The following is a 24,001-nucleotide window of genomic DNA, read 5'->3' on the forward strand; positions in this document are numbered from 1 at the left end:
GGCTCCCACTTGCTCCTCAGGCCAAAGTCCAGGCAGAAGTTGGCCTTGTGGGGTTCCTGTCATCCTGCCAATCCACGGCACTCCAGGGACACTGCTAGGAGAACGCGGGCCAAATCCTGCATGAGAAGGCACCTCCTTCACATTCTCTTCCACGTCGGGGGTCAGACTCAAGGAAACCCCTTCTGTCAGATTTTATGGTCTTTGTGCACTAGCCAAGGGACAAGTAAGAGAAAGAAAAAGAAAGCAACTTGTTTAACCTCACACAACAGAAAGGAAAGAATTCTTTAAAGTCGTTATCTGGGAATGAAGCCCAACATCCCAGAATCTCAGCTCAGTTTGCTCTTTTTTCATTTACTTCTGGTTTTTAGACATTTAAGTAATTATGACCCCATCTACTGTGGGCCATCGTAGCATTGCTTTCTCCAAGAGAGTGGTCCAAAGCCACTATTGCACAAACACACAGTAATGTGTGCACCATCTGACAATGGTCAATGTGCAAAGCATATGCAAGCATATAGGTAGCATCACAGTGTAGACACACACTTAAAAAGCAGATCCCTTCAAAAAGAGGCCCTCATTTGCCATTCTTAAGGCCATAAATAGGATGTATTACTTTTAATAAGATTCCTCTAACACCAGATATGTATGTTGAAATGAATATTCAAATCCATTTACAGCATACAGACATTCAGAAGCCAACATGATCATCTCACACATGCATGCAGTCTCTTTTCTGAACCAATAAAGACAATGCATTTCCAGGGAACGTGTATTTGAATTTTATTGTACTTCTTAAAAAAGAAAAGTGGAAATCATAATCTTACATACTTCCTTCAACTGGATCAACTTAGACAATTTATCAATGCTTCCTTAAATTTTTACACTACACTGAACTCCAACAGGTTTTTGTTTTAAAGTAAACCAGGTTTTCAGTTCTTCCCTGTGGAGAAGTTACTTTCAAGTCAGTGAAAGTTCTTGGCCCATGATTAAAAGTCTTTGCCAATTAGTACTCAACAACTTCAATTCATTTTTTTCTGGTTCAAGATGAGTAGGAGCCTAATAAGGCTGTGATAAAAGGGCAAAAGGCACTGAGAGCCAAAAGCGGATTAATGAGCTCCTCCATTTATTTGTCTTCCTAACAGCTGAACTGTTACAACTATTGACACTCTTCAAAAGGTTCCGCTCTGAACCCTGTCCAGGCACTGCAGGCTCCAATGGACATCTTCAAATCCGGAGAATGGAGGGGCAAGAGCTTCCCCTGTGTGATGCCAAAACCAACAAAGCCCCATGGATCAGGTAATGAAACTTCAGCTTTTCCCCCTTTGAGATTTATTTACTGGCAGCTGACAAGGGGCAAATTCAGCTCGAATTGTGCAGTCAAGGCCCTGTCAAGCTTTTAGAGGCACCCTTGTCTTGAAGCACCTTCATGACTGGCATTTCACTCAAAAGCCCTCGGCACTGGTCCTTAACAGCTTATGACATCACAAAGGACACTCCAGACAGATGCCTACATGGCATCCTGCAGCATTTTAAAAGAGAATTAGTGGTTTTAATTATGGTCGTCGTATGAAAGGGAACCATGCAAGCTCCACAGGAGACCTTTGATCAGACCCTTTCGCTAGTACAATGCCACGGAACTGTGACTATTCCTGGTAAGGGGCCTTTTCTTGCTGAATGACTCACCAGTGATCTTTGAATGCAGACAAGCTTCTAGCCCTCCCTCTTCATTAGTGAGCATTTCTATACAGGGGCCTATATAGTGCTTGGAGTCTAGGAGCTATACAATTGGGGGGAAAAGAATCCCCACAGATTCAGGTCTCTACTTAGGAAGTGCTGAAGGACTCTGAGTGACTTTATTCATTAAAACAGGTTGCTATTAATTAACTGTCATAATAAAATAAAGAACTATTATTTGCATTTCTTACTATGTTCTCTTTAGTAATATGTATAAAAGATGCTTGTAACAGAAATGAATTTATTGAACTACTTCCCCACATCCCTCCCCAATCCCCGCCCCCCCCCCTTTTTTTTTGGCATTTTGGCAGCAGGAGCCTACTAATTATTGGGCTCAGATTTATGAGCCCAAACAGAAGTAAAACATGAATATAAAATTAATTAAGGAGAGAAAAAATCTTTTAATTGCTGATCAGTTTAAGGAACTGAAAAAAAAAGCAAACAATTAGCTTAATTTTTTTAGTGATTTCAGAGAATGATCTAAGACAATAAATCCCCAACTTTTTTCAAAATATCACCCAGTTGGTATTTAGTTTGAAGTCTGAGATTATGTAACAACCACATAAACTCAAAAAAAAAAAAAAAAAAAAACTTGAAGTGTAACAAGATTCATTCTTAAAAAAAAAAAGATTTCACTTCTGGGAAACAGAGACTGTTTTTGGTCTGGTATTAATGTTTCAAGAATTCAATTTTAATCCCAGTCCCAAGAAGCAGGGCCCTTAAGATTCATGGTTGATATTTTAAGTATATGAAAATAGTTCATTCTCTTCTAGAATCTAATCAAGCAAGTCATTTGACGAAATACTGTGGAAGTAGGAAGATTTTTCAAAATATTCTCGCTGAAATGCTAATTCAGTAACATGGGATAAATAGACTTTGCATAAATAGCACATCTCAGTCGCTAAAGCCCCATGAAACAGCACTGCGGCACCGTGTCACTTCTGTCTGGGAGGTGACTTAGTCTTCCTTTTTTATGCTGTTTCTTTTCTTGGAGGAAAACTTTTGGACTTTGGAATTTTGGAAGCCGAATGCCGAGAAGGTTTTTCTCAGTTTGCTGTCTCAGACATTTCTCCTATTTCTCAGGCTTTGTAGTTCTTTTCTTAGGTGCTTTAGAGCAACTGAAACATCGGCTAGCTGTGGGTCATTCCGTGCCTTCTGAGTGTAGAGACGGAAATGTCTGATGGTTTCAGATAACAAGACCTCAGGGTCCGCACCTCCTTCCCGAAGGCGCAGCATACGCTCACAGGCGATGGCGTAGTTCTTGTGCCAGTTCACTGGGTGTTCCTTTTGTAAATAGACAATCTCCTTATAAAGCTGGAAGACAGCAAAAATGTTGGTATTCCATTGTTATCTCTTGACTTTTTTTCAAAAACCCGAGAAAACAGAGAGGCATTAATAACACAAGGAAATAAAAAATCCAAGCAGCCTACAGTAAAAATCTAATCGTTGCCAGGCCATGCAGAAAATGCAGGGATGCTACTGTAATGATTACAGTAGCAGGAGGCAAATGCGCTTCATCTAAAACTGCTTCTGGGGTTTTTCGGATGTTGCAGAGGGAATCTAAGACACACTCTGTCAGGACAAAATGCTCTTCCTCCAGAAAGATGTTCTGGGAAAGGGATTTAGTTCTAATTCATGGAAAGCTATTTACTCAACAGGCAGAAAGGTTGAAACTCTAAATTTAGCTGTTGGAGGGAAAAAATAGCTTTCTTTAGAAAACTGCCTAGTAAAGAACTTGAAGAAATTTAAATTTTATCCCTCATTTTTACATAAATTTCTTTCTGCATTAAAAACAATAGTAATAACAATAGCAACAATAAAACTCAAACAAATCCAGCATCGAACAGACTGAACGTAACAGATTTAAGAGACATCCTTAAACTGAGATATTGAAAATCTTCAGTGTCCTAAAATTACAATTTCCATAGTTAAAACTTTGCCCACAGGAATTCAGAATTTAGCTTTTTAGTATCAGAGACAGTATGACTTGGATAGAGTTAGAATCTTTACTGTTGAGTTTTCCAGAGGAAAAACATCAAAATTTAACAAATAAACCAAAAAGTAGGTGCAAATCTATAAAATGGAATATTATACTTGCTTATTTGGGAATTTCACAGCCTTCTTGGGGATTATCAAATTGGAGTCAGATCCGCAGGCACTTAAGTTAACCAGCCGTCTCCATGAGAGCACAGGACAAGCAGGGATGCTTTCTCCAGGGACAAGGGCTTTTTGTATTAGAACTGAACTCACGACATCATTCAGTTGAAAGGGACCCAATTATACTATTTCCCCAACTCCTATTCTAGAGCTGACAAAGGCATATCTAACCTATTTCAAAACAACATCTCCATGAAAAAATCCCCCAATCCATATTTGATATGTCACTTTGACATTTCATAACCCTCAGTCCTCAAGCTGCCTTTGAAAGCAATTTTCCCCTTAGTTCCCTTCACTCCCTAAGATAGGAGAGAGTCACCTTGCAGTTTCATAGACATCAAAGCTATGAAGTCAGCCTCCTACCCTTTTATTTTCTTGGTGAAATATTCAAAGCTTCTCTACCTTTCCTCACAGTCTTTTTTCTCCATCCGTTGCTTCTCTTCCTGAGACACCCTCTGACGAGGGACGTGTGTACAGTGCACAGCAGACCACCTGGCACAGGACTGCTCTATTTCTTTACTTTCCCAAGTTTTCAAAACCCTGCTAAGGTTTTGGAGTGCAAGATAGAGGCCAGCTCTTCAATGAGCATTTCCCAGTGCCCTATAAATCACAGAAACGCAGGGACGTGCTAACACAGCGCTGCAGTAAGCCTCCGCTCCATACTCCCGTCCCTATCAGGACAGAGCAAGAGCCTCAGCGTGGCTGGATCTGAAGGCTGTTTGCCTTCCTGGGGGCCAGAGTGAGAAGACAGAGCCATTGTCCACAACCCTTTGCCTCTCTCATGAAATCTCAACCAGCCATGGCCCGATCGTTTCAAGTGTAGCCAGGGGCGTGACTTTTACACAGAAGGCAACCCATCAGCAATTAAAAAAATAAATAAATAAAGCCATTGTATTAGCTTCCTATTGCTGTTGTAACTAATCACCACAAACACAGTGGCTTAAAACAATATAAATGTCTTTTCTTATTTTCCTGGAGGTCAAGAGTTGTAAAATCAAGGTTTCAGTAAAATCGGCAGGGCTGTGTTCCTTCTGGAGGCTCTGGAATCTGTTTCTTTGCTCTTTCCAGCTCCAGAGGCTGCCTGCACTCCCTAACTTGTGGCCCCTTCCTCTACCTACCCGGAGCATCTTCAGATCTTTCTCTCTGATCTCTGCTTGCAATGCCACATCTCCTTCTCTGACTCTGACCCTCCTGCCTCCCTCTCAGGACTCTCATGATTACACTGGGCCCACCTGGATAATCCAGGCTAATCTCCCCACCTCAAGATCCTTAATCACATCTGCAAAATGCCCTTTTCCATGTAAGGTCATGCATTCACAGGTTCTGGAGATCAGGACATGAACTTCTTGTGTGTGTGGGGTGCACTGTTTTTCCAACCACAGCCATTTACTTTAGATATTATTCATGATACATTTATACTGCTTTAAAATGCCAAATAAAGCTGGAAACAAGTAAAATCTCCACCCTCTCTCCCTCTCAAACAATCACCACCACCTTCCCACCAAATATATTTATACATATAAAAGTACAACATACACTATACGCATGAGTGTAGAGTTGGGCTTTGACACTGGAAGGCAAACTCGCAGTCTCCGCCAGGTTAAAGATGAAGAACGGTGTTTTCATCCTGGGAGTGGGAGGCGTGGGAACCTTCATTAAAATCATGTTGTCAGTTTCACATTCAAAGCTAAATCTGCCCGACTTTTCCATGGATAAGGAACTATATAAAACCCTTTACTGTCTTATTTTCACTTCTCTCATATTCATAGACGTTTACTCAGAACCAACAGTAACCCTTTCCCCCTCCTCCCGCCTGCCCAGACACTGCATTTAGAATCCACTGATTGCCGAATCTTTTAGAAAACAGCTTATGCTCATCATCACTACTGTGCATCATTTCCCCTCCAGATGCGCATTTTCCTTGTGCAGAAGCAGCTGGGAGGGGAGGCCTTGCTGAGTTTGTCAGCACGACCCTGAAGGTACCCATCGTGACAGCTCATGCCACGTGTGACCAGTTCTTCAAAGGTGGCTGGACTCTCTGACCACATGAACTCATCCAAATTGTATTCAGCACACCAATTAAATCAATACTTGCCTGACTAATGACCTCCTTTCTTCTCTTATGTGATTTCTCTCCCAGCTTTCCCACCTTCAATCACAGGGAAGAACTGTGCAAACATTCAGTATATCTTTGATTTGTTCTTCAAAGTATTTGTTCCTATAACTAGGCTGATAACTTGAAATGTGCCATTTTCTGACTTTCTCAAAAACACTATTGCAAAACTATCTTTTTTGTAATTGTTATTTTGTCAAGAACCGTATTTTCTGAAAACCTCTTTCAATGTATGTAAGCCTTTTACGCTGGAGCTCGAATCTTGGAGTAAAGCGCAGTCCCTGGCCTGGAGTGGCCATCAATACATTTTTACTGAAGGAAGTACTTCACGTGTACTTGGTACCCCTGTCTGCATCTGTTAGGACTTTTACGTTAATATTTAGGCCAAAGTCTGTAGTGTCATCTGTTCTGAGTATTTTAAAATAATGACAGGAACCAAGAGAGTCAACAGCCTCACCACGAAGTGTTCCCTACAGGGCCAACAGGAAAGGACAGCATCTAGCATGCTGATTGTCAGACTCCTCTAGCATGTCTGTCCGTTCCATCAGCCTGAGCTCCTTGAGGGCAGGAACCGTGTCAGACTCATACGTGCAGCTTTCGTGCCTACACAGTGCCTGGCCTCTAGAAGTGTTCAGGAAGTGCTTAAATAATTAACAAGAACGTTACACATGGAGACAGGGCTACAATGACCAACTTCTCCTCAATCACTTTCACTCACTTTGTTTTAGTTGAGGCAGGAGAGCATCAGAGTTACGAATGCTGCCAAGCCAGAGAGATGTGAGTTTTGGCCTCAATCGCTTCAGCTACGTGGCCTTAAACAAGTAACCTCTTTACCCATAGTTTGTTCTTCTGTAAAATGGAGCAAATAATAACTTCTTCACAGGGCTTTGTGAGGAGGAAATGAGATTATGCATTGTAATGATGAGCACAATGCCTCAAACAAAATAACTGCTCATAAATGTTATTTTTATTATCACCACTCACCCCTACTTCCCAAACGAAAAGGGTCATGGGTTACTTCCCTGCCATATTAAAAACAGACTGCCAGCAAAAAGTGTAGGTTACCTTGCTTGCCACATCTCTTCATTGGCCACAGATTCCCAAGAAGATGGATCAAACCTGCAGTTACAAGAAAATGGTGACATTTTTCTGCCAACTCCATTTGTTGCTATGGACATGTAATTCTTGCTTTATAATCTTACAAGGCAAAGAAAATAGGCTGTGGCTTGAAGTACTGATGGTAACCAAAATAACAAACTTATTCTCCTAGAAAAGTTTGATTCTCAGGAATTTGAGGCTTTGGCAAATGTGTTCTTAATCTGCAGAATGAGCCCCAGTGCCTCAATGGGAGCAAACAAAAGGTTAGCAGGAAGAGGCTGGCAGCATGCGGCGAGCCAGCTGTTCCTAAGATGTGTTAGGTGGGCAGTGGGACAGCGGTGAGGCCTGGGTCACTCTATGGACACAGCTAAGAGTCATCGAGCTGTGAAGAGAGGGGACTGCTGGCTTTGATAAATCATTGCTGGAGCTAAGGTGCTGCTCAAAGAACACTGGTTAAACCATTTGCTGATTTTTTCTCTTAATTAAAATTCCTCATAATGTATCTATTTAGACAGAATGGAGACTATGAGTGATGCTGTGTACCTGTACTGTCATCAGCTGTTTGTAGAACAGGTGATTTTCTAACTCTTCCTCGCGATGGTCACAGTGTGCTTTGATGTAGAACTACTTACCCAACTCTGGCTAGTGCACAGCAACGTGGTCTGTTTGCTCATATTGACCCAGAAAACTTTGGTAGCGTGTGCCCATATGATCTTGACTATTGTGCCTCAATTATAAGCAATAATTATCTAATCTTTGAATAATTCATAATTTAAGAAATAGGCAATGGGGACTCATTTTCCAAATGGGAGAGAGTCAACTCAAAGTAGAAATGCTTCCAGGAAGACAAATCACGTCCAAAACAATATAACGAGGCTGATGACAAACTACTGGGAAGAAAATGTTACTCAAATCCCAGTCTTCCCTACAGAGTTGTCATGTGCCATTCTCTTTTTTTCCTGTCAGTCTAATTAGATTTTTATTAGATTGACAAAATTTTCCTTGTACCTGACAGATTGCTGTTGTGTCTTATTTTGTTCTTCAGTGAATCTTTTTTTTTCTTTTTTAAACACTTTTTATTGACATATAGTTGATTTACAATGTTAGTTTCAGGTGTATAACAAAGTGATTCAGTTATACATATACATACATATATATTTTTTATTTTCAGATTCTTTTCTATTATATGTTATTATAAGAAACTGAATATAGTTCCCTGTCATCTGCCATTCTTGAAGAAAAAAAAGTGACAAGTTTATGCATGTAGAAGTTATCATGGGCAACACAGTGAGTGCCTTTTAAACCTCTACTGCAGCCCATGAATGTCCTCTACTTTTAGGGTCTGCGATCTAGGATGGTGGAACACATGGCATTATGAGAGCTGGAAGTGGAAGGTGGCACTCGACTAACTATTGTAGTGCCCGCTCAACCAGAAAAGGTGTCCACCCTTTCCTCCATCTCCCCAGTGTCCTTCAGACATAAAGACAAGAAATACATGTTCTCTTTCTCTATGATATTCTGTGGGCAGCAACTTACAGTATTAACAACTAATGAAAAACAAAAAATATCAAAAAAATTAAAAGGCATCTCAAAGCTTTGCAAGTGTTTTAGGCACACAAAGCGGCTCCCACTGATGCTCTTCATACCTTCCATACTCTTCAGTCCAGTTATACATATTCCTCGTGAGTTTAATCCATTCTTCAGGGTTGAATACAATCTCCGAAGAAACTAATTTGTCACAAGAACCCCATGGCCAAAGCGAATAGTTCTTTTTCCAGGTTGGGTCACCTTCATGAATTCCTATGCAAACAAATGTTTCTTTTCTATCAAAAATAGAAAAATATGTATGTTTAACTAAAGGTTCTAAATGTTAAATAAATATAACTCACGAAGGGCCATTTTTGACTCTTTAAACCTCGGTTACCAATAAACCATTTGTGAACACTTTGGTTTATTTAAATCTCTCCCAAGTAGATTGTTTTAAATTTCATGAGTGTAAAAAGGCTGTGTAAGGGGTTGAGGGGAAGCACACGGACATAAAAGATAAAACCTACCTGTCTGTAACATGATAAGAAATCACTTGGGGATAAGCACTGTTACAAGGAAGACTTCTGTGGTCCTGTCTCATGTGTAACATACACATTATCTGGCACCTTTCTAATTTTACAGGCGGAAGCCTAAGTCTTCATCTGTGCCCCTACCGAGCAGGAGTCCCTCCTTCCTCAAATTCCCGTTGCATTTTATTTTTAATCTTTTCTGATGTTATTTTACTGAACTTATTATTTTCATTTATAAGTCTTTCTGGGTAGTCCGGAAGCATCCTGAGGGTAGGCTGTCTATCTCTGAATTAACCCTGAACCCCACATAGCATGCTGCATAGCTAATGTATGGTATTTGCTGAATAAAATTAATTAGATTTGAATATTAAGAGCTTCAAATACTGTAAAAGTTAGTAATAGAAATGGTTTAAATAAGTTCGGCTCAAAAACATTCTAATTGAATAGTTTTATTCCAACTTGTGGTATATACTTTAATAGCTATTACCAACTAGGAAAAAAAGGAGCACATTAGGAGAGATTACTCGAAACAACTTCATGAACTTTGAAACAAGATACTTCTGGCTGAGATTTTAGATTTTCCCCACCATTTATTGCCTCTATGATTTTGGGAATATTACTTAACTACCTGTGTCTGGTCTCCTCACCAGTGAAATTGGCATTAAATACCTTTCAGAGCTGTTTAAGATTAGATATTTGATATAAAGTAAAACATAATAGAGTCTGGTTCCGGGGAAGGTGGAGTCGGCAGATTCCACTCTGCCTCTCTCACTGCACACAACCACAACTTCTGAACAGAAAACGTGAGGCGGCTATCTGAAGACTCTGAAAAGTAAATGGTAGAAAGACTGAGGGAAGAAACCAGAATTCTGAGTTCCACAAAATCCATAGTGAGTTTGCCAGTTTTCCCCTTCCAGTATCACCTGGCCTAGACTCAAAGGAAGCCTGAAACCCAGAAGTATGTACCAGGGGAGGACAAAAAGGGCTCCAAGAAAAGCTTGCCCCACCCCACCTTTTCCTCCTAGTCCAAGGAGCAGGAAAAGGAACTCACAAGGTTGGAGAGGGCAGAAAAAAAACCCTGGATTTTTTTCTCTTCTCTCCTTCCCTGGACACAGGCAATACTGTGCCAGCAGCAGCGGCAGCAGCTCAGTCATGGCAGGGGAGCAGGGCAGGTTCCTAGAACTCTGAGGAAGGGGAACACTTCTTGCTAATCAGAGGAGCTGTGATTCCAAGAGTTGGGCACAAATCCCCCTCACTCCTTGCCTCTCTCTGTCCTCCTGCAGCTTGGCCGCAGATGTGGACTCAGTCACAGAAACTGAATGGCAGAAGAGGGAACTTAAAGGCCCAGCTTTCTGGCCAGAGAACCAGAAAGGAAGGCTCTAGGGTGCCAGAAAGTACAGGGGTGAAGACAGAATGGAGGGAGATGAAGAGGCCAGTCCCATTAAGGTGTGTATGAATGCCTGGCTTATCTCTGAGCTCAGCATGAATGGATATGACCTTAAAGAGCATTTGAGAAATGAGCCACAGGACAGACCACCACCCAGGACCCAGACTGTGTATCAAGTAGCACACACAAAGGACTGATCCAGATAGCACTGCAAATCCTTTGAAAATAGGACTGACATTGGAACCACAGTTCACAGAAGGCAGGTCAGAACTTGCAGCCTGAGGTTAAACTGGCTGATGGCCTACTAAATGAGCAAACAAATAAAAATCAACACTCTCCTTAGGATTTAATAAGACCCAAATATTAAAAATGTCAGGATACAAATCAAAGTTATTCAGCATATGAAGAACCAGAAAAATTTCAACCTCAATTGGATGTCAATTCCAAGATGACACAGATGCTAGAATTGTCAAAGACTTCGAAATAGCTGTTACAACCAGGCACCAAGAACAGCAAGCACTCTTGATATGAATGGAAAGATACAAAAATCTCAACAAAGAAAAAGAAGATATAAATAGGAACCAAATGGAAATCAAAGACCTGAAAAACATGACACTTGAAATAAAAAATTCACTGGGTGGGGCTTAATATAATTTTGGAAAGAGAGAGTTACATGTCAGTGAACTTAAAGATAGATCAAAGGAAATTATATAATTTAAACAAAATTAAAAAAATGTACAGAGTCTTAGAGACCTGTGGGACAGCAGCAAAAGGTTTACCACTGGTGTCGTCAGAATCCTAGAAGAAAAGAAAGAATGTCAAGCAGAAAAAGTATTTAAAGAAATAATGTTAGGAAGCTTCCAAATTTTGTAAAAGACATAATCTTACAGATCCAAGAAACTCTGTAACTCCCAAACAGGTTAAACTCAAAGAAATTCATGCCCAGATACATCATAATCAAACTGCTGAAAACTAAAGACAAATAAAAAAATCTTGAAAGCAGCAAGAGAAAAACAACAGATTTCACACAGGGAAACAATAATTTTGGATAACTGCAGTTTTTTCTTCAGAAACCGTTACACAGGTCAAAATGACATAAAATAACATTGTTATAGTGGTGGGGAAAAATAAATATCAACCAGAATTCCATATCTAGAAATATCCTTCAAAAATGAAGGTGAAATAAAGGCATTTCAGATAAAGGAAAACTAAGAGAATCCACTGCTAACAGTCTTGCTTTAAAAGTAATGCTAAAGGAATATCTTCAGATGGAAGGGAAATAATACAAGGGGGAAACTTGGAATATCAGGATTGAAGGAAGAGCAACAGATCTGGTAATATCTGGACAAACAGTTTAGCCTGTTTTTTCTCTTACATTTTAAGATATATGTATGATGGTTGAAAACAAAAGTGATCACATGTCTGATATATGTGATAACACTGTTAATAGTGCAGAGGTTAAAGGGACTTATATACGACTACATTTTCTACATTATACTTGGAGTAGATTGTGAAAAGTGAAGTATGTATACTGTAATTCCAAGAGCAAACACCAAAAAAATTTACCAAGAGACATCGTAAAAATAAGTTAAAATGGAATACTAGAAAAATCAAAATATCCAAAAGGAAGCAGGAAAGGAGAAATAGTGAAATGAAAAGCAAGAGGAACAAACAGAAAACAAATAATAAAAGGAATAGACATACACCTAAAACTTACCAGTATTTACATTAAACACAAGTGGTCTAAATACACAATGAAAAAGATAGACATTGTCAGAATGATTATAAAACAAGACCCAAATATGAACTGTGTACAAGAAACCCACTTTAAACATGATACCATAGTGGTTAAAAGCAAAAAGATAAAAAAAGATATACCATGAAAACACTAATCAGATTAAAACCAATAAAAAATCCCAGAAGGATTTTTTTGTAAATATAGAAAAAGGTGCAAATGCAATTCAGGGAGGAAAGAATAATGTTTTCAATGAATTATATTAGGACAATATTACATTCATATGCAAAAAAGACTTTTGTTCTAAGCATCCCCCTTGCAAAAACTAACTCAAAATGGATCATAGATCTGAAATGTAAAACATTAAACTATAAAACTCTTAGAAGAAAATGTAAGAAAATCTCTGTGACCTGGCCTTAGCCAAAGAGTTCTTAGTTATAAGATCAGAAAGTATAATCCATAAAAGAAAACAAATGATAATTGGATTTCATCAAAATAAAAAACTTTTTTATCTGTAAAAGACACTTTGAAGACAATAAAAAGTCAAGGTACAGCCTGAGAAAAAATATTTATGAATCATAATCAAGGATTTGTATCTAGAATATACAAAGAATGCTCAAAACTCAATAGTAAGAAAACAAAACAATCCACTAATCCCATTCCTATGTATGAAAACATATTCATCTCCAAATCTGTACAAGAATGTTTATAGCAGCTCTATTCACAAATGCCCCAAACTGGAAACAACCCAAATGTCCTCCAGCAGATGGATGGATAAACTATACTATGTCCATGCAATGGAATACTACTCAGTAAAGAAAAGGAATAAACTGATACACAACAACTTGAATGGATCTCAAAGGCATTATGCTGAGAGAAATATGCTGGTATCAAAAGATAGACATTGTGAGACATTTATGAGTCCATTTATATGACATTCTGGTAAAGGTAAAACTACAGCAACAGAGAACAGATCAGTGATTGTGAGGGTTAGGGCTTCAGGGACAGTATGATGACATAGGAGCAGCACAAGGGAGTTCTGGGGTCATGGTTCTGTTTTGTATCTTGATTGTTCTTACCCACTTGGCAAATTCCTACTTAGCCTTCTAAGTCTCCAACATTTCATCCATACCAGTATTATCATGCTTGCCAGCTGATACTATAACTTAACTGTTTCATATTTAAGGCACCACCTAACACCTCTCTGAAAGACTACAACAGCAGGAATCACACTCATGCATCTGCAGCTAGTATAGGTGTTGGGACACTCTGAATACCCAATATTTATTAAATAAATACTGAATGGATGCCTCCAGGCAGAACTGCTTCCTCATCCATGCTCCCAGAACACTTGGCTTATACTGTCAATTAAGTCATCCATTCAATAAACACACATTGAACATTTACTGTGTCTCACACTTTGCAAGGCTTTGTTAGTATAGAGCTTATTCCATCATCTTATGGCCAGTTGTATTCATGTTTATGTAAATATACAATTAGATCGTAGTCTACTTAAATTTGGCACTGAGTCTTACTTTATTGCCTAATATAAGCAGGAATGTAGTAGATGCAACTGATGTTTATGAGGTTGAATTAAATAAAATTGACCAAAAAATGCCTATTTGGAGATGGCAATTGTTGATATTATTTTATTCCAAAATAGAACAATTAAATATTACTCTCACAGCATATTTATACCCATATTACCTTCATACTATATCATAAGCCCCAGTAAACTTCAGGCTCTGAGATTAAAAGTCCCACACCATTATATTCTTAGTAAAGGATAGTTTAACTTCGGAATTTACAAAGAGAATAGAAATTACAAAATAAGTTTTCTTCACTCTCTGAAAAATCCCAAGCATTTCACGGACAGGAAAGATGTTCAACACTATTCCACTGAAGGAGTTATTTATTCTTGACCTTAACTATGAATAATTTTATGTTCTCAAGTATAGAATTCACAATTCTCATATCATCTCAGCCAGCATGACTGTAGGTATTTTTCTTATTTATAAAAATGCCTTATCCTTTAGAAAAAAAATCCTTAAGCTATTTTTATGTAGTGATTATTCCTGGAAAACATTTGCATTGCACTTAAAAGGGGGCCATGGTGTTGATCAGGGGGAATCTATAATTGCTTGCAATCCACCTGCAATGATTTCAAGTAGGCAGGCACATCTCCAATTTCCCTGAATTGTACTAAGATCTTATTTGCTATTCTTGCTAATCTGTCTTTATTTTTCCTTTACCCAGAACAATAACATTTATTTCTGCCTGGCCTCATTTATGCACAGATATTCAATTTAATTACAAAGATAATCTCACCAGTGACAGGGAAATAGGTATAGAAAATTGGTCTTTTGGATGAAGCATAGCTGCTACATAAACAATTTTAGAAAAGCTTAAGATTTTAGAAAAGCTATTATATAAAAAGAATGCTTACTGCTTGTTTATTTCAAGAAAACGATAAAGATTAAACGTGACCATTCCACTAGGTAATATTCCTTCCACAGGATTCCACCGGTTCCCAGGAAACTTGACACCTGGTAAATGCTTTGCCACCTTGGGTAAATACCACTCATAAGTCATCATCTGGGTAGAAAGATAACAAATGGTATCATGCTTTTAATATGTTTCTTTAAAAAGAATCAAGTTTATCAAGGACAATGAAAAAGTTCTAAAATGTAGAGGTAATCATTAAATATAAACAACTGAAAAATAAGTACAAACACAACTGAGGCATGTGGCACTGACTACTCTTCTAATGACGTAACCCTTAGATTTCATGCCTTAAGTTACAACTGTCATCCATCAGTAAAATCAGCACCTCGTTTCATTTACCTCCATGCAGTTGTCAGACTACCCAGAATGACCTCCCATTCTTATATCCGGAGTGTGAGCACTGAGCGGAACCGGCTTCAATACCACCTCCTCTGTGAAGCCCTCCCCAGCCTCTGCAGCAGAACAGTATGCTCCTATAGCACTTTGTACCTACCTTGATCATAGCTCTTAGCCTATTCCTCACTAGACTGTGAGCTTCTACAGGAAAGGGACAGTATCTTTTCATGTCATTGCCTCTGCACCTAGCACATGGCCTGGCATAGAACAGTTCCCAAACTACGTCTGCTGGAGCTGTAATGTCTTTTTGATGGCCAGACTAGACAACCTAGGCAAAATATAGAGATGTGTAATTACTCTTTGCTTTCACTCAGTTATTTGAAAAACAAATATCGCTTACCTATGATGAAAAAGACATAATCTGTGTCCCTGAGAAGCTCAACCTAAGCCTCAAAGTTAAAAACCTTTTTGCCAAATTATCTGAATTTATTACTATCTCCAAATTAATTATATATCCTTACATACTCTTTTGATTAAAATAAACCCTTAGTATCAGAAAAAATTATTTTAAATTAATTTTTCTTAATTCTACACTTAATATATACTTCATTCTACACTTTTATATGTAGAGATTTTTTTTTTTTTAAAGAAAAGACTCCTATTTATACCTTCAAAGCTTCATTAAAGTTTGGATATTGTTTGAGCAGTTATGCTTTTATTTCACTTGTCTGTATAAGTCATTTAACTGGAAATGACTAATTTTAATCTAAGTGTACATTATAAGTACTTAAAAATACTTACTGAATTAGATTTTATTACCCAATAGTTTCAGTTCTTGGGGACAGTAACATTAATTAAGTACCCACTGTGTGCTATAACCTTACTGTTTCTTATTTAATTCTCATGATGAGCTTATTATGCTAGGATAATTATATCAGATACTGTGGATTGCCCACTCAACAGCTAATCATTCTTTCCAACTAACACAATCCTGGTTTTAATCAGGTAGTTCCAGTCATTCTCCTTTGCTAGTGAGTAGTTTACGAGTGGTTGTATGACCTCAATACTGGTTACTGGGGCCTGAGCGAAAGTCTGCTGGGGGCATGTAGGGCACATGCTACTCCCAATACAGAGAGAGAGAAATAGAAATATATATATACACACACACATGTTTTATATATATATATATATATATATATATATAGAGAGAGAGAGAGAGAGAGAGAGAGAGAGAGAGAGAGAGAGAGAGAGAGGCACCCCAGAAGCACTTTGCATGTGATGTTTGGAACCAGGCACCCATCAGTTCAAGAGACCTGCAGAAAAGCTGCCCCAGAAAACTATCTGTGAACTGCTTGTATTATCAATCCTAAAACCTCCTATCTCCAGACTACTTGTTTTGTGAGATTAAAAATTCCATAGTTTAAGCTACTTTTGGTCAAGAATTTTGTTTCTCATGCTCAAAAGCATCCTATACTTACATAATGATTATTTCCATTTTATAGACAAGGAAACAAGCTCTGAGAGGAAAAATCATTAGCCCCAAGTCACATCCAGGAAGTGAGAGGATGAGGACTTGAATTTAGGTTTAACTTTGAAGTCCAAGCTTCCCAACCATAGTAGCTGTCATCCCAAATAATATTTAAAACCTTAGTATGACACCATCTTATCAACAAATGAGCTAGCTTTTGTCAGATGCTATACCAAAGATCAAATTAATCATTTGTATACATGATACCAGTGCAAACTGCTTCTAAAAATATGTGTAATTTTCAAATTTCCCCATATTTGCAAATCTGCTTATAGTTTCCTCAAAAAAATTATTCATTAATTCAATGACATTTATTACATAAGTATTGTGCCTAACACTTTGCTCAGACTAATCATAGTATTTTTTTTCAAGGTTAAGAATTTCTCTTCTCCTGATAACCATTCTAAAAACCTCAGAGATAGATTTGTTAGCTATTTATGGTTTAAACAATAAATCCTGTAGTTTAAATATATATTTTTTCAGTTCCAGAAGATTGTTTTAATAGATCTTGACATTTTCACTAGTCCTCTCTAAACATACTTTTGTCATAAGATCAACAAGATTTACACACATGTTCTATAACACAATTGTGGTTAATAATTTTTATTTTGAGTGAACTATTTACTTACCTGCAGTATGACTTATTTTATAGTCAACCTAATTTATTTTAACCCCTGGACCAGTGGGCAGTGTTAATTTGAATGGTTGAGTTGGCTGGATGTAAAAGAACAATTTAAAAATAAATTTACAACACAATATTTTCATAGTCTGTCATGTGAACTAGAGACCTAGGAATGTTACCTGAATCTAATATGAAACACATTCATTTTTAAAACATTCGGTTTAAAAAAGAAAGAAGCAACTCATGGCTTTTCCTACTAGTTAAAATAAACAAAAGAATGTGATATATATTTTACCTAAGAGTGATCATGAAAACCATACGCATCACACTGTTAAAAAAAGTTTTTTTTTTAAATTTTAAATTATTTATATTACTATACTCTAAGTATATTTTTCATATACTTACTTCCTGATCCACTAATGAAATATCTGGCCTCAGTCCCTCGCAATAATGCATGTAACGGAGAGAATTCCCTGGCAAATCTCCTCTGAGTAAGATAATTGCATCATGCGGCACAGAGGCTAGAAGGTTCTTTGCAAACTTATCGATCACATAGTTGGTACTCTGGTCACAAATGCTAAATAAAAGGATCACAAAATATTAAAATAGCATCACATTGCTTTAGCTTTAATAAGACTGAGCTTATTTACCACTCCAATCCTTTCCCATCACACAATCTACATTTAGTGTTTTACAGTATTCTGATTTTTATTTTCTAAGAGGATGCATATATTTGAAAAGTGAATGCTATTAACTGGGGAAAAAAAAGAGGGAACTGCAATTGAAAAAAACATCAGTGTACTGCTTTACTTCTGGAATTCATAATCATTTCCATAAAAAGGGAGTCAGTGAGTGCTCAAGAATAAGTCCCTTTTTCCTAACAACATATCCAATTTCACTAAAAAGAAGTAAGGTTTCTGATTCCACTTGGAATTTAAGGTAATTTCATGTAAATTCCACTTACTTCAAAGGAATTTTCAGAAATGCAAAAGGAAATCTGGCAGTTTCTGGTCTAAACTTGTACATTTGTCTGATTCTCCTGCACATCGATCCCTTCTACCCCTTCCCTGGACCAGAGGCTCCCTGTGTTCCTCTCTCCCTTTTAGACTGAGAAATCACTAGGGAATGAGGTCAGTGAGAAGGAAGGGAAGGAATCATTTGTTGAGATGTTTACTTCTCTCCAGGCATTATTTGCCATTGCCAAAAACAGCAGTACAACTCTTTTCAAGGATGAAGTGGACTTTCTAACTTCAAAGAAAAACTGGGATGCATTCTAAGAGCTTTCCATGAAAAAAGAAAAAGACCCCAAGAGAGTAAAAACATCGAAAAATGGAACAAGCAATGTCGTTCCTATTATTATCAGGTCCATTACATGTAATGGTGCTGAGAAACACAGCCTAAAGTTGAATCACTGGGTTATCATCACAAAGCAAATAAACACTTCCAGGAACAAAATACTATTCTTGCCTTTGTAACTGATGCAACTGTTTCCTACTATGATTCCCTACCTTGCAGGGTGATGCCTCACACTTTGCCACCCAGCAAAGTTACTATCTTTCATTCACCTGGGGCAAAAAAAGAAAAATGTGCAGGCATCACTGGTGTGGAAACTGGAATGCCCTAAAGACCCAAGCTAGGAGAAGACCTGCAGGCTTGGCAAACCCTTCTTGAGCTAGCTGTGAAGTTGCGTCTGGGATCAGCATCCTTTTCTCACAAAGCCTCCTGGTGACACAGCCTCCCTAACACTGGCTCCTTCCTCAGTATTATAAAGAACATCAGTTTTTAAAGCTAAGTTGAAAGGGAAAATGTAACCTTTTAAAATATTAAACAGATCTCCCTAAAACAAAACTCCAATAACTTCTATTTCTCTAATGTCTACTCAATACTGCTGCAAATAAATGAATTATCATCTAAACTTTTACCTCTTTTATGTTAGACTGAGGTTTTCATTGTAAAGATTATTAAGCAGATTTTGAAAAATATATATATAATACTAATAATGCACAAGGGTTAAGAAACTTAGAACTTTGATTATTTAAAATTACATTCGCTACTACAGAATGTCCTAGATAAGAGCCAAGTACCACTCTAAAGGTGAAATCTTTGAAGAATAAAGTGAATTATTTTAGGGCATATAAAACAGCCCAAATGTCTTTACTCTCCATCTAAGTGGTATTTTAGATCATGAGATTTTACATATAATCCAGATTCTACAAAGTATGTCTAGGATTCCTTAGAGGAAAATACACAGATAGTTTAAATATACCACCTGAACTCTTGTTTGCAATGCCCTGAAACTACACGTCACTCATGCTGAGATTCTTGTTCAAAAGTTTAAGAACCACTGTATTCAGACCAAGCTGTCTCACTTTGAAAACTAGGGAAAGATAAAATAAAGCCCTAGAATCTAAATATCCAGATGTCTCTGACTTGAGTGCTACTTTTCATAAAAATAACCATGTTACCTGTAATTAGAATATATTTGGTAAATCACAAAAAGAGTGGCTGAAAGCCATTCCAGACACTGAAGCCCGCTGGTGTTCAGCACTCGGTTACTCTCAGAAACAAGTGCAGGCAAACCAACACCGGCAAGGACAGCCACGACCGCGTTGCTCTGCATCCAGAATCGTTCCACCTGTGGAAGAGGCAGGCGAACAGAGCGTCCACGCGACGGGTTCATGCGACCAGTCAGGTACTTACATACTTTAAAAATATACTGCATGCACCTCGTTGTTTATGCCTGTGTCATTTAGGTCTTCTTAATGGACTTGCCCCACCCCGCTCCATGTCGCTTTATTTTTCACTTTTCAAGCATTCCTTCTCCCCAGTTTGACGTGTGAATCTCCCTTTTGGATCCACATAGTCTTTTCTATAGTACGAACTTCATCTTGAGCTCTTTATTCCAACATGCAAAGTGGAAGGGGGTGATGTTTCCTTCCGTGTGGAGAGGCTCCACTGGTATAACACTCCTGGCCTCTGTCTGCCCCTCACTTACTTTCTCCGGAAGGACGTGGGGACTGAGCTGACTGGGGAGCTGGAGATAGCCCTGCTCATCCCTCTCTCTTCCTCCTGGAAGGGACCCACCCACAGAAGTACTTGTGCAGGGGCAGACTCTGGGGTGCAGGTGGGCTGCCTGTGCAGCACTGCCTGTGACTAGTGGGCAGGGATGTCCATTCTGGGACGCAGGATGAGGAAGCTCCCTTGCCCATAGATATTAACAACATTTTCCAATCTCAATGTTAATGGTAATAAAGGTGATTCTCCCATCCAATATACTTGTTTATCTTGTTTTGCAATTAATTCAGAACTCAGGTGATCAAGTAAGGTATTATTCATCAGGTCTCCTGAACACACACACACACACACACACACAAAACCAGTTGGTTTTAGCTATTAAAAAGTTGCTATCTACATTTACAGAGTTTCTATTAGAAGGAGAAGAAAAACTGTAATCTCAGACATCGTAGTCAGGGAAAAACAGAAATGTAATCACTCTTTTGCATAGGCTTGTACTGATGAGGTAAGAAATAAGGGAATGTACTGGTAAAGCACCTAATTACAACCCATTTTCTTTTTTGATATTTTAAAAGAATTCCAGGAGAAATGCAGTAGTACCTATATCTGTAAGCACATATATAAAATTACTCACTTAAATTTACCCTACATTTATTTTTCTTTTAAACTCTCATGTTAACTATATAATGCTTCTTTCCCCTCAAAGAGCCCTTAGCCTTATTGGTTCAATAATTTAACCTCTGATTTATAATAATGTATATACAATTTTAACTATTTCTGAGATAACTTGCTCTTCTACAAGATTCATGAAAGACAAATTTGTACATTCTTCACAAACTTTCTGGTCAAAGGATATATCTAAGTAAAACTTACCACACCCATGAAAAGTGGTTTTGAAATATCTAAATTTGCCCTCCAAGCAAAGAACAATGAATAAATGCAAAACATTCCAGTAAAAAGCCATACTAAGGATGGATTCTGTCTGTCCCTATAAGAAATTAAAATATGTCCAAAATTATTTATGTGACATGAATATCAATAATAATATTACATAGGTTTAAACTATGGGAAAAAACACTTGGAACTATGAAATGTTCCACTTTTAAGTATGAAGAAAGAAAGCTTTAAAATATTAGTTGGAATAGATAAACAAAGCATAGTAATAAACAACACACTGCACTACATATTGTGAACAACTTAACTGGAAACTATGCAGCAAAAGATACGAAGTTAAAATCTGCAGAAATATAACTTACTAAGCTTGTTAAATTAAAGATGTAATTAAACATATGCAAGACAAAAGAATAATTTCATGCATCAAAACAATAAAGATTTAAAAATGACAAATCTCAGTGCTGGTGAGAATGAAGTTGTATGAGAATTAGCATTAGTACAATCTTCAAGAAAAGTTAATTTGATAATATGTATCAAGAACCTTAAAAACAATCACATTTATTGACCCAATAATTTGACATGTGGGCATCAATCTTTAAGCAATAACCAGAAATGTGGATAAGAATTATTTCATAAAAATGCTTTGGTATTACTTGTAATAGTGGAAGAAGTGGAAGCAATTTAAGCTCTTCAAATAGGAGAACATTTAAGTTAATTCTACTAGGTTGTAGGATGGAATATTATACAGGAATTTAAATGATTCTAAGTATTTTTTTAAGGTATGGGAAAATGCTCACAATATAATGTTAAGTGTTAAAGAAAACTATAAATGTATATAATATATACATTTACATAAAAATACACTCAACAGACTAAAAAGTAAATGAATAAGAAATTAATGAAGGTTAATAGTGCTATATTTTTTAGGTTTTCTTTTATCATTAGAGGCTACTTTTATCTTCAGGGAAGTTCAAATAATTGCTTGCTTTTTTTGCAAAAACAACAGTAATGATTGGCTATGGGGAGAGGAAGAGATCAAGCCAGAAGTTTAAGACATCAAATGGCTCACCTAGTTAGATTACAATGTACTGCTCAATTTTTTTAAGGTCATTAATTTATAACCAGAAAAAAAAGTAGCAAAAGAAGCAAGACATGTTTACCTTAACAGGAGTGGTTAGTGTTATTTATCTGGAGTATAAAATACTACTGGCAATGTTCTACAATGACACTGAATATGTTAATTTAATTAATGAACATATGAAAAGTAACAGAAAGAGGAATTACACTACTCACTTTCTTGCTAAACATATATTTGCCCAAACTGCAAGGGCTTGAATGTTGAAGGAGAGTTCGGTCCTCATATTTGTCATTTGAGAACTGTAAAAGACAATCTCACTTATTGTTGGCAGAAAGTAAATTTGTGAGTTCCAAATAAAAGTCTCTTTGTAGAATACACCTGATTGTGCACTGAATAATTTTAAGTCCTAGAGTCAGATTTTAAAGTTATTTTGTGTTCTTTTAAATTTGGGAGAAAAAGTAGCACAAGAAAGGGTTAAACAGTTCTAAGATGTTTTCCAGCTGTAACATTTGGTTACCAACTTATACAATTTGGGATAAGATAAGAACAAATAATTCTTCAGTATTTTGATATTGGTATAATGATTTATGAACCAATTTGTAGCCCAGTCATGGGAAATAGGTTTTTGAACGTTCTGCTGTTGGCAGTGCAGACAGGCATGACCTCCAGTGACAGCAAATGAAAACAAAACTAATTCAGGTAGTTTTCTGGAGAGCCAATCATGGAAAAAAAAAAAAAAAAAAGAAAAAAGGATGAGAAGTGATCTCCAACCATCCTTTTCTGGATTATCTTCTTCCTTAAAAAGCTTCCTAATTTTCTATATTATTTGGTTCAAAAACTGTTTAAGCAATCTCCAAGAAATGTACTTTTTTCCCCCCTACAATTAATCTAAATCCTTTCATTAACTAATAAGCATTTTCCAAATGTTAGCTGAGTTCTCAAAGAGCCCTAGCAGTCTCCAATTTTTAAAAAAGAAATAACTCTATACACTATCTCAAAGAACTTTCTTCTTCCTACTGGCAATTTTACTGGAGAAAATGTGATGCCATAATTATGGAAACCACACAATATATATTTTACTAATGGAGACTCATCGACTGTGAGAGGATATCCTTACTCATTTTCAAATACACTTGAAAAACGGATTCCAGCATGAGGCTCATTTCAAACCGTTCTTCAAAAGGAATGAAGTCAGTCTCAAAATTAATTCTTGGAGATCTGTCGCCCTAAATGTAAGCTCTAAAACATGGTCACTGCCTAGGGTTAGATTCAATAATTTCCAGTATGCAGTCCAACAGGATTGCAATTGAGAGATATGCGTGGGGAAAGAATGCAATTTGCTTGAGTGGAAAAGGGTAGATGATTAAGTTCCATCATGTTGAGGGATTTTCTAATAAGTTAATTATGAGTTGACTTTCTTAACACTCCTGTCCACCTGAAACAATTAAAGACTAGAAATTCTCTCACTCAGAGAGTGCTAGGATTATGCCCCATTTGATATTATGACTTGGTTCGAACAGATAGCATCAGGTATGAGTGGTCATCACTTTTGTCAAGTCTTTTTCTGGGTATATGACCTAACTGCTATTATTTCAATGGGAAGGAGGCCTTTAAATTCTCCAGAAGATGACATTTATGTGCAACTAATGAAAGTTACATATATGATCTAGGATTACTCCTGAAGCTTCTTTGGAGTTCATGTGGGATTTGTTAAGGCAAAATATACCAGTGATCCTGCGTGT

General features: G+C 37.4%; 1 protein-coding gene across 4 annotated transcripts in view; it reads right to left on the minus strand.

Moving 5' to 3' along the window:
• Nucleotides 1-755: 755 nt before the first annotated feature.
• The window catches only part of TMEM260 (transmembrane protein 260), a 58,204-nt gene continuing 34,958 nt past the window's right edge, over nucleotides 756-24,001 (minus strand). Inside the window, exons 8-16 of one of the 4 annotated variants that reach the window (XM_074365477.1) lie at nucleotides 22,475-22,558; nucleotides 21,161-21,275; nucleotides 19,738-19,907; nucleotides 17,678-17,849; nucleotides 14,728-14,876; nucleotides 8,749-8,925; nucleotides 7,070-7,123; nucleotides 5,428-5,518; nucleotides 756-3,048 (exon numbers count right to left, since the gene is read on the minus strand). In XM_074365477.1, coding sequence (XP_074221578.1) covers nucleotides 2,794-3,048; nucleotides 5,428-5,518; nucleotides 7,070-7,123; nucleotides 8,749-8,925; nucleotides 14,728-14,876; nucleotides 17,678-17,849; nucleotides 19,738-19,907; nucleotides 21,161-21,275; nucleotides 22,475-22,558 — 1,267 coding nt within the window. In that variant the 3' untranslated portion in view covers nucleotides 756-2,793. The other 3 variants (XM_074365475.1, XM_074365476.1, XM_074365474.1) reach the window with 3 other exon arrangements.

This window comes from Camelus bactrianus, chromosome 6, assembly GCF_048773025.1.
Source record: "Camelus bactrianus isolate YW-2024 breed Bactrian camel chromosome 6, ASM4877302v1, whole genome shotgun sequence".
In the NCBI taxonomy this organism is placed as follows: domain Eukaryota; kingdom Metazoa; phylum Chordata; class Mammalia; order Artiodactyla; family Camelidae; genus Camelus; species Camelus bactrianus.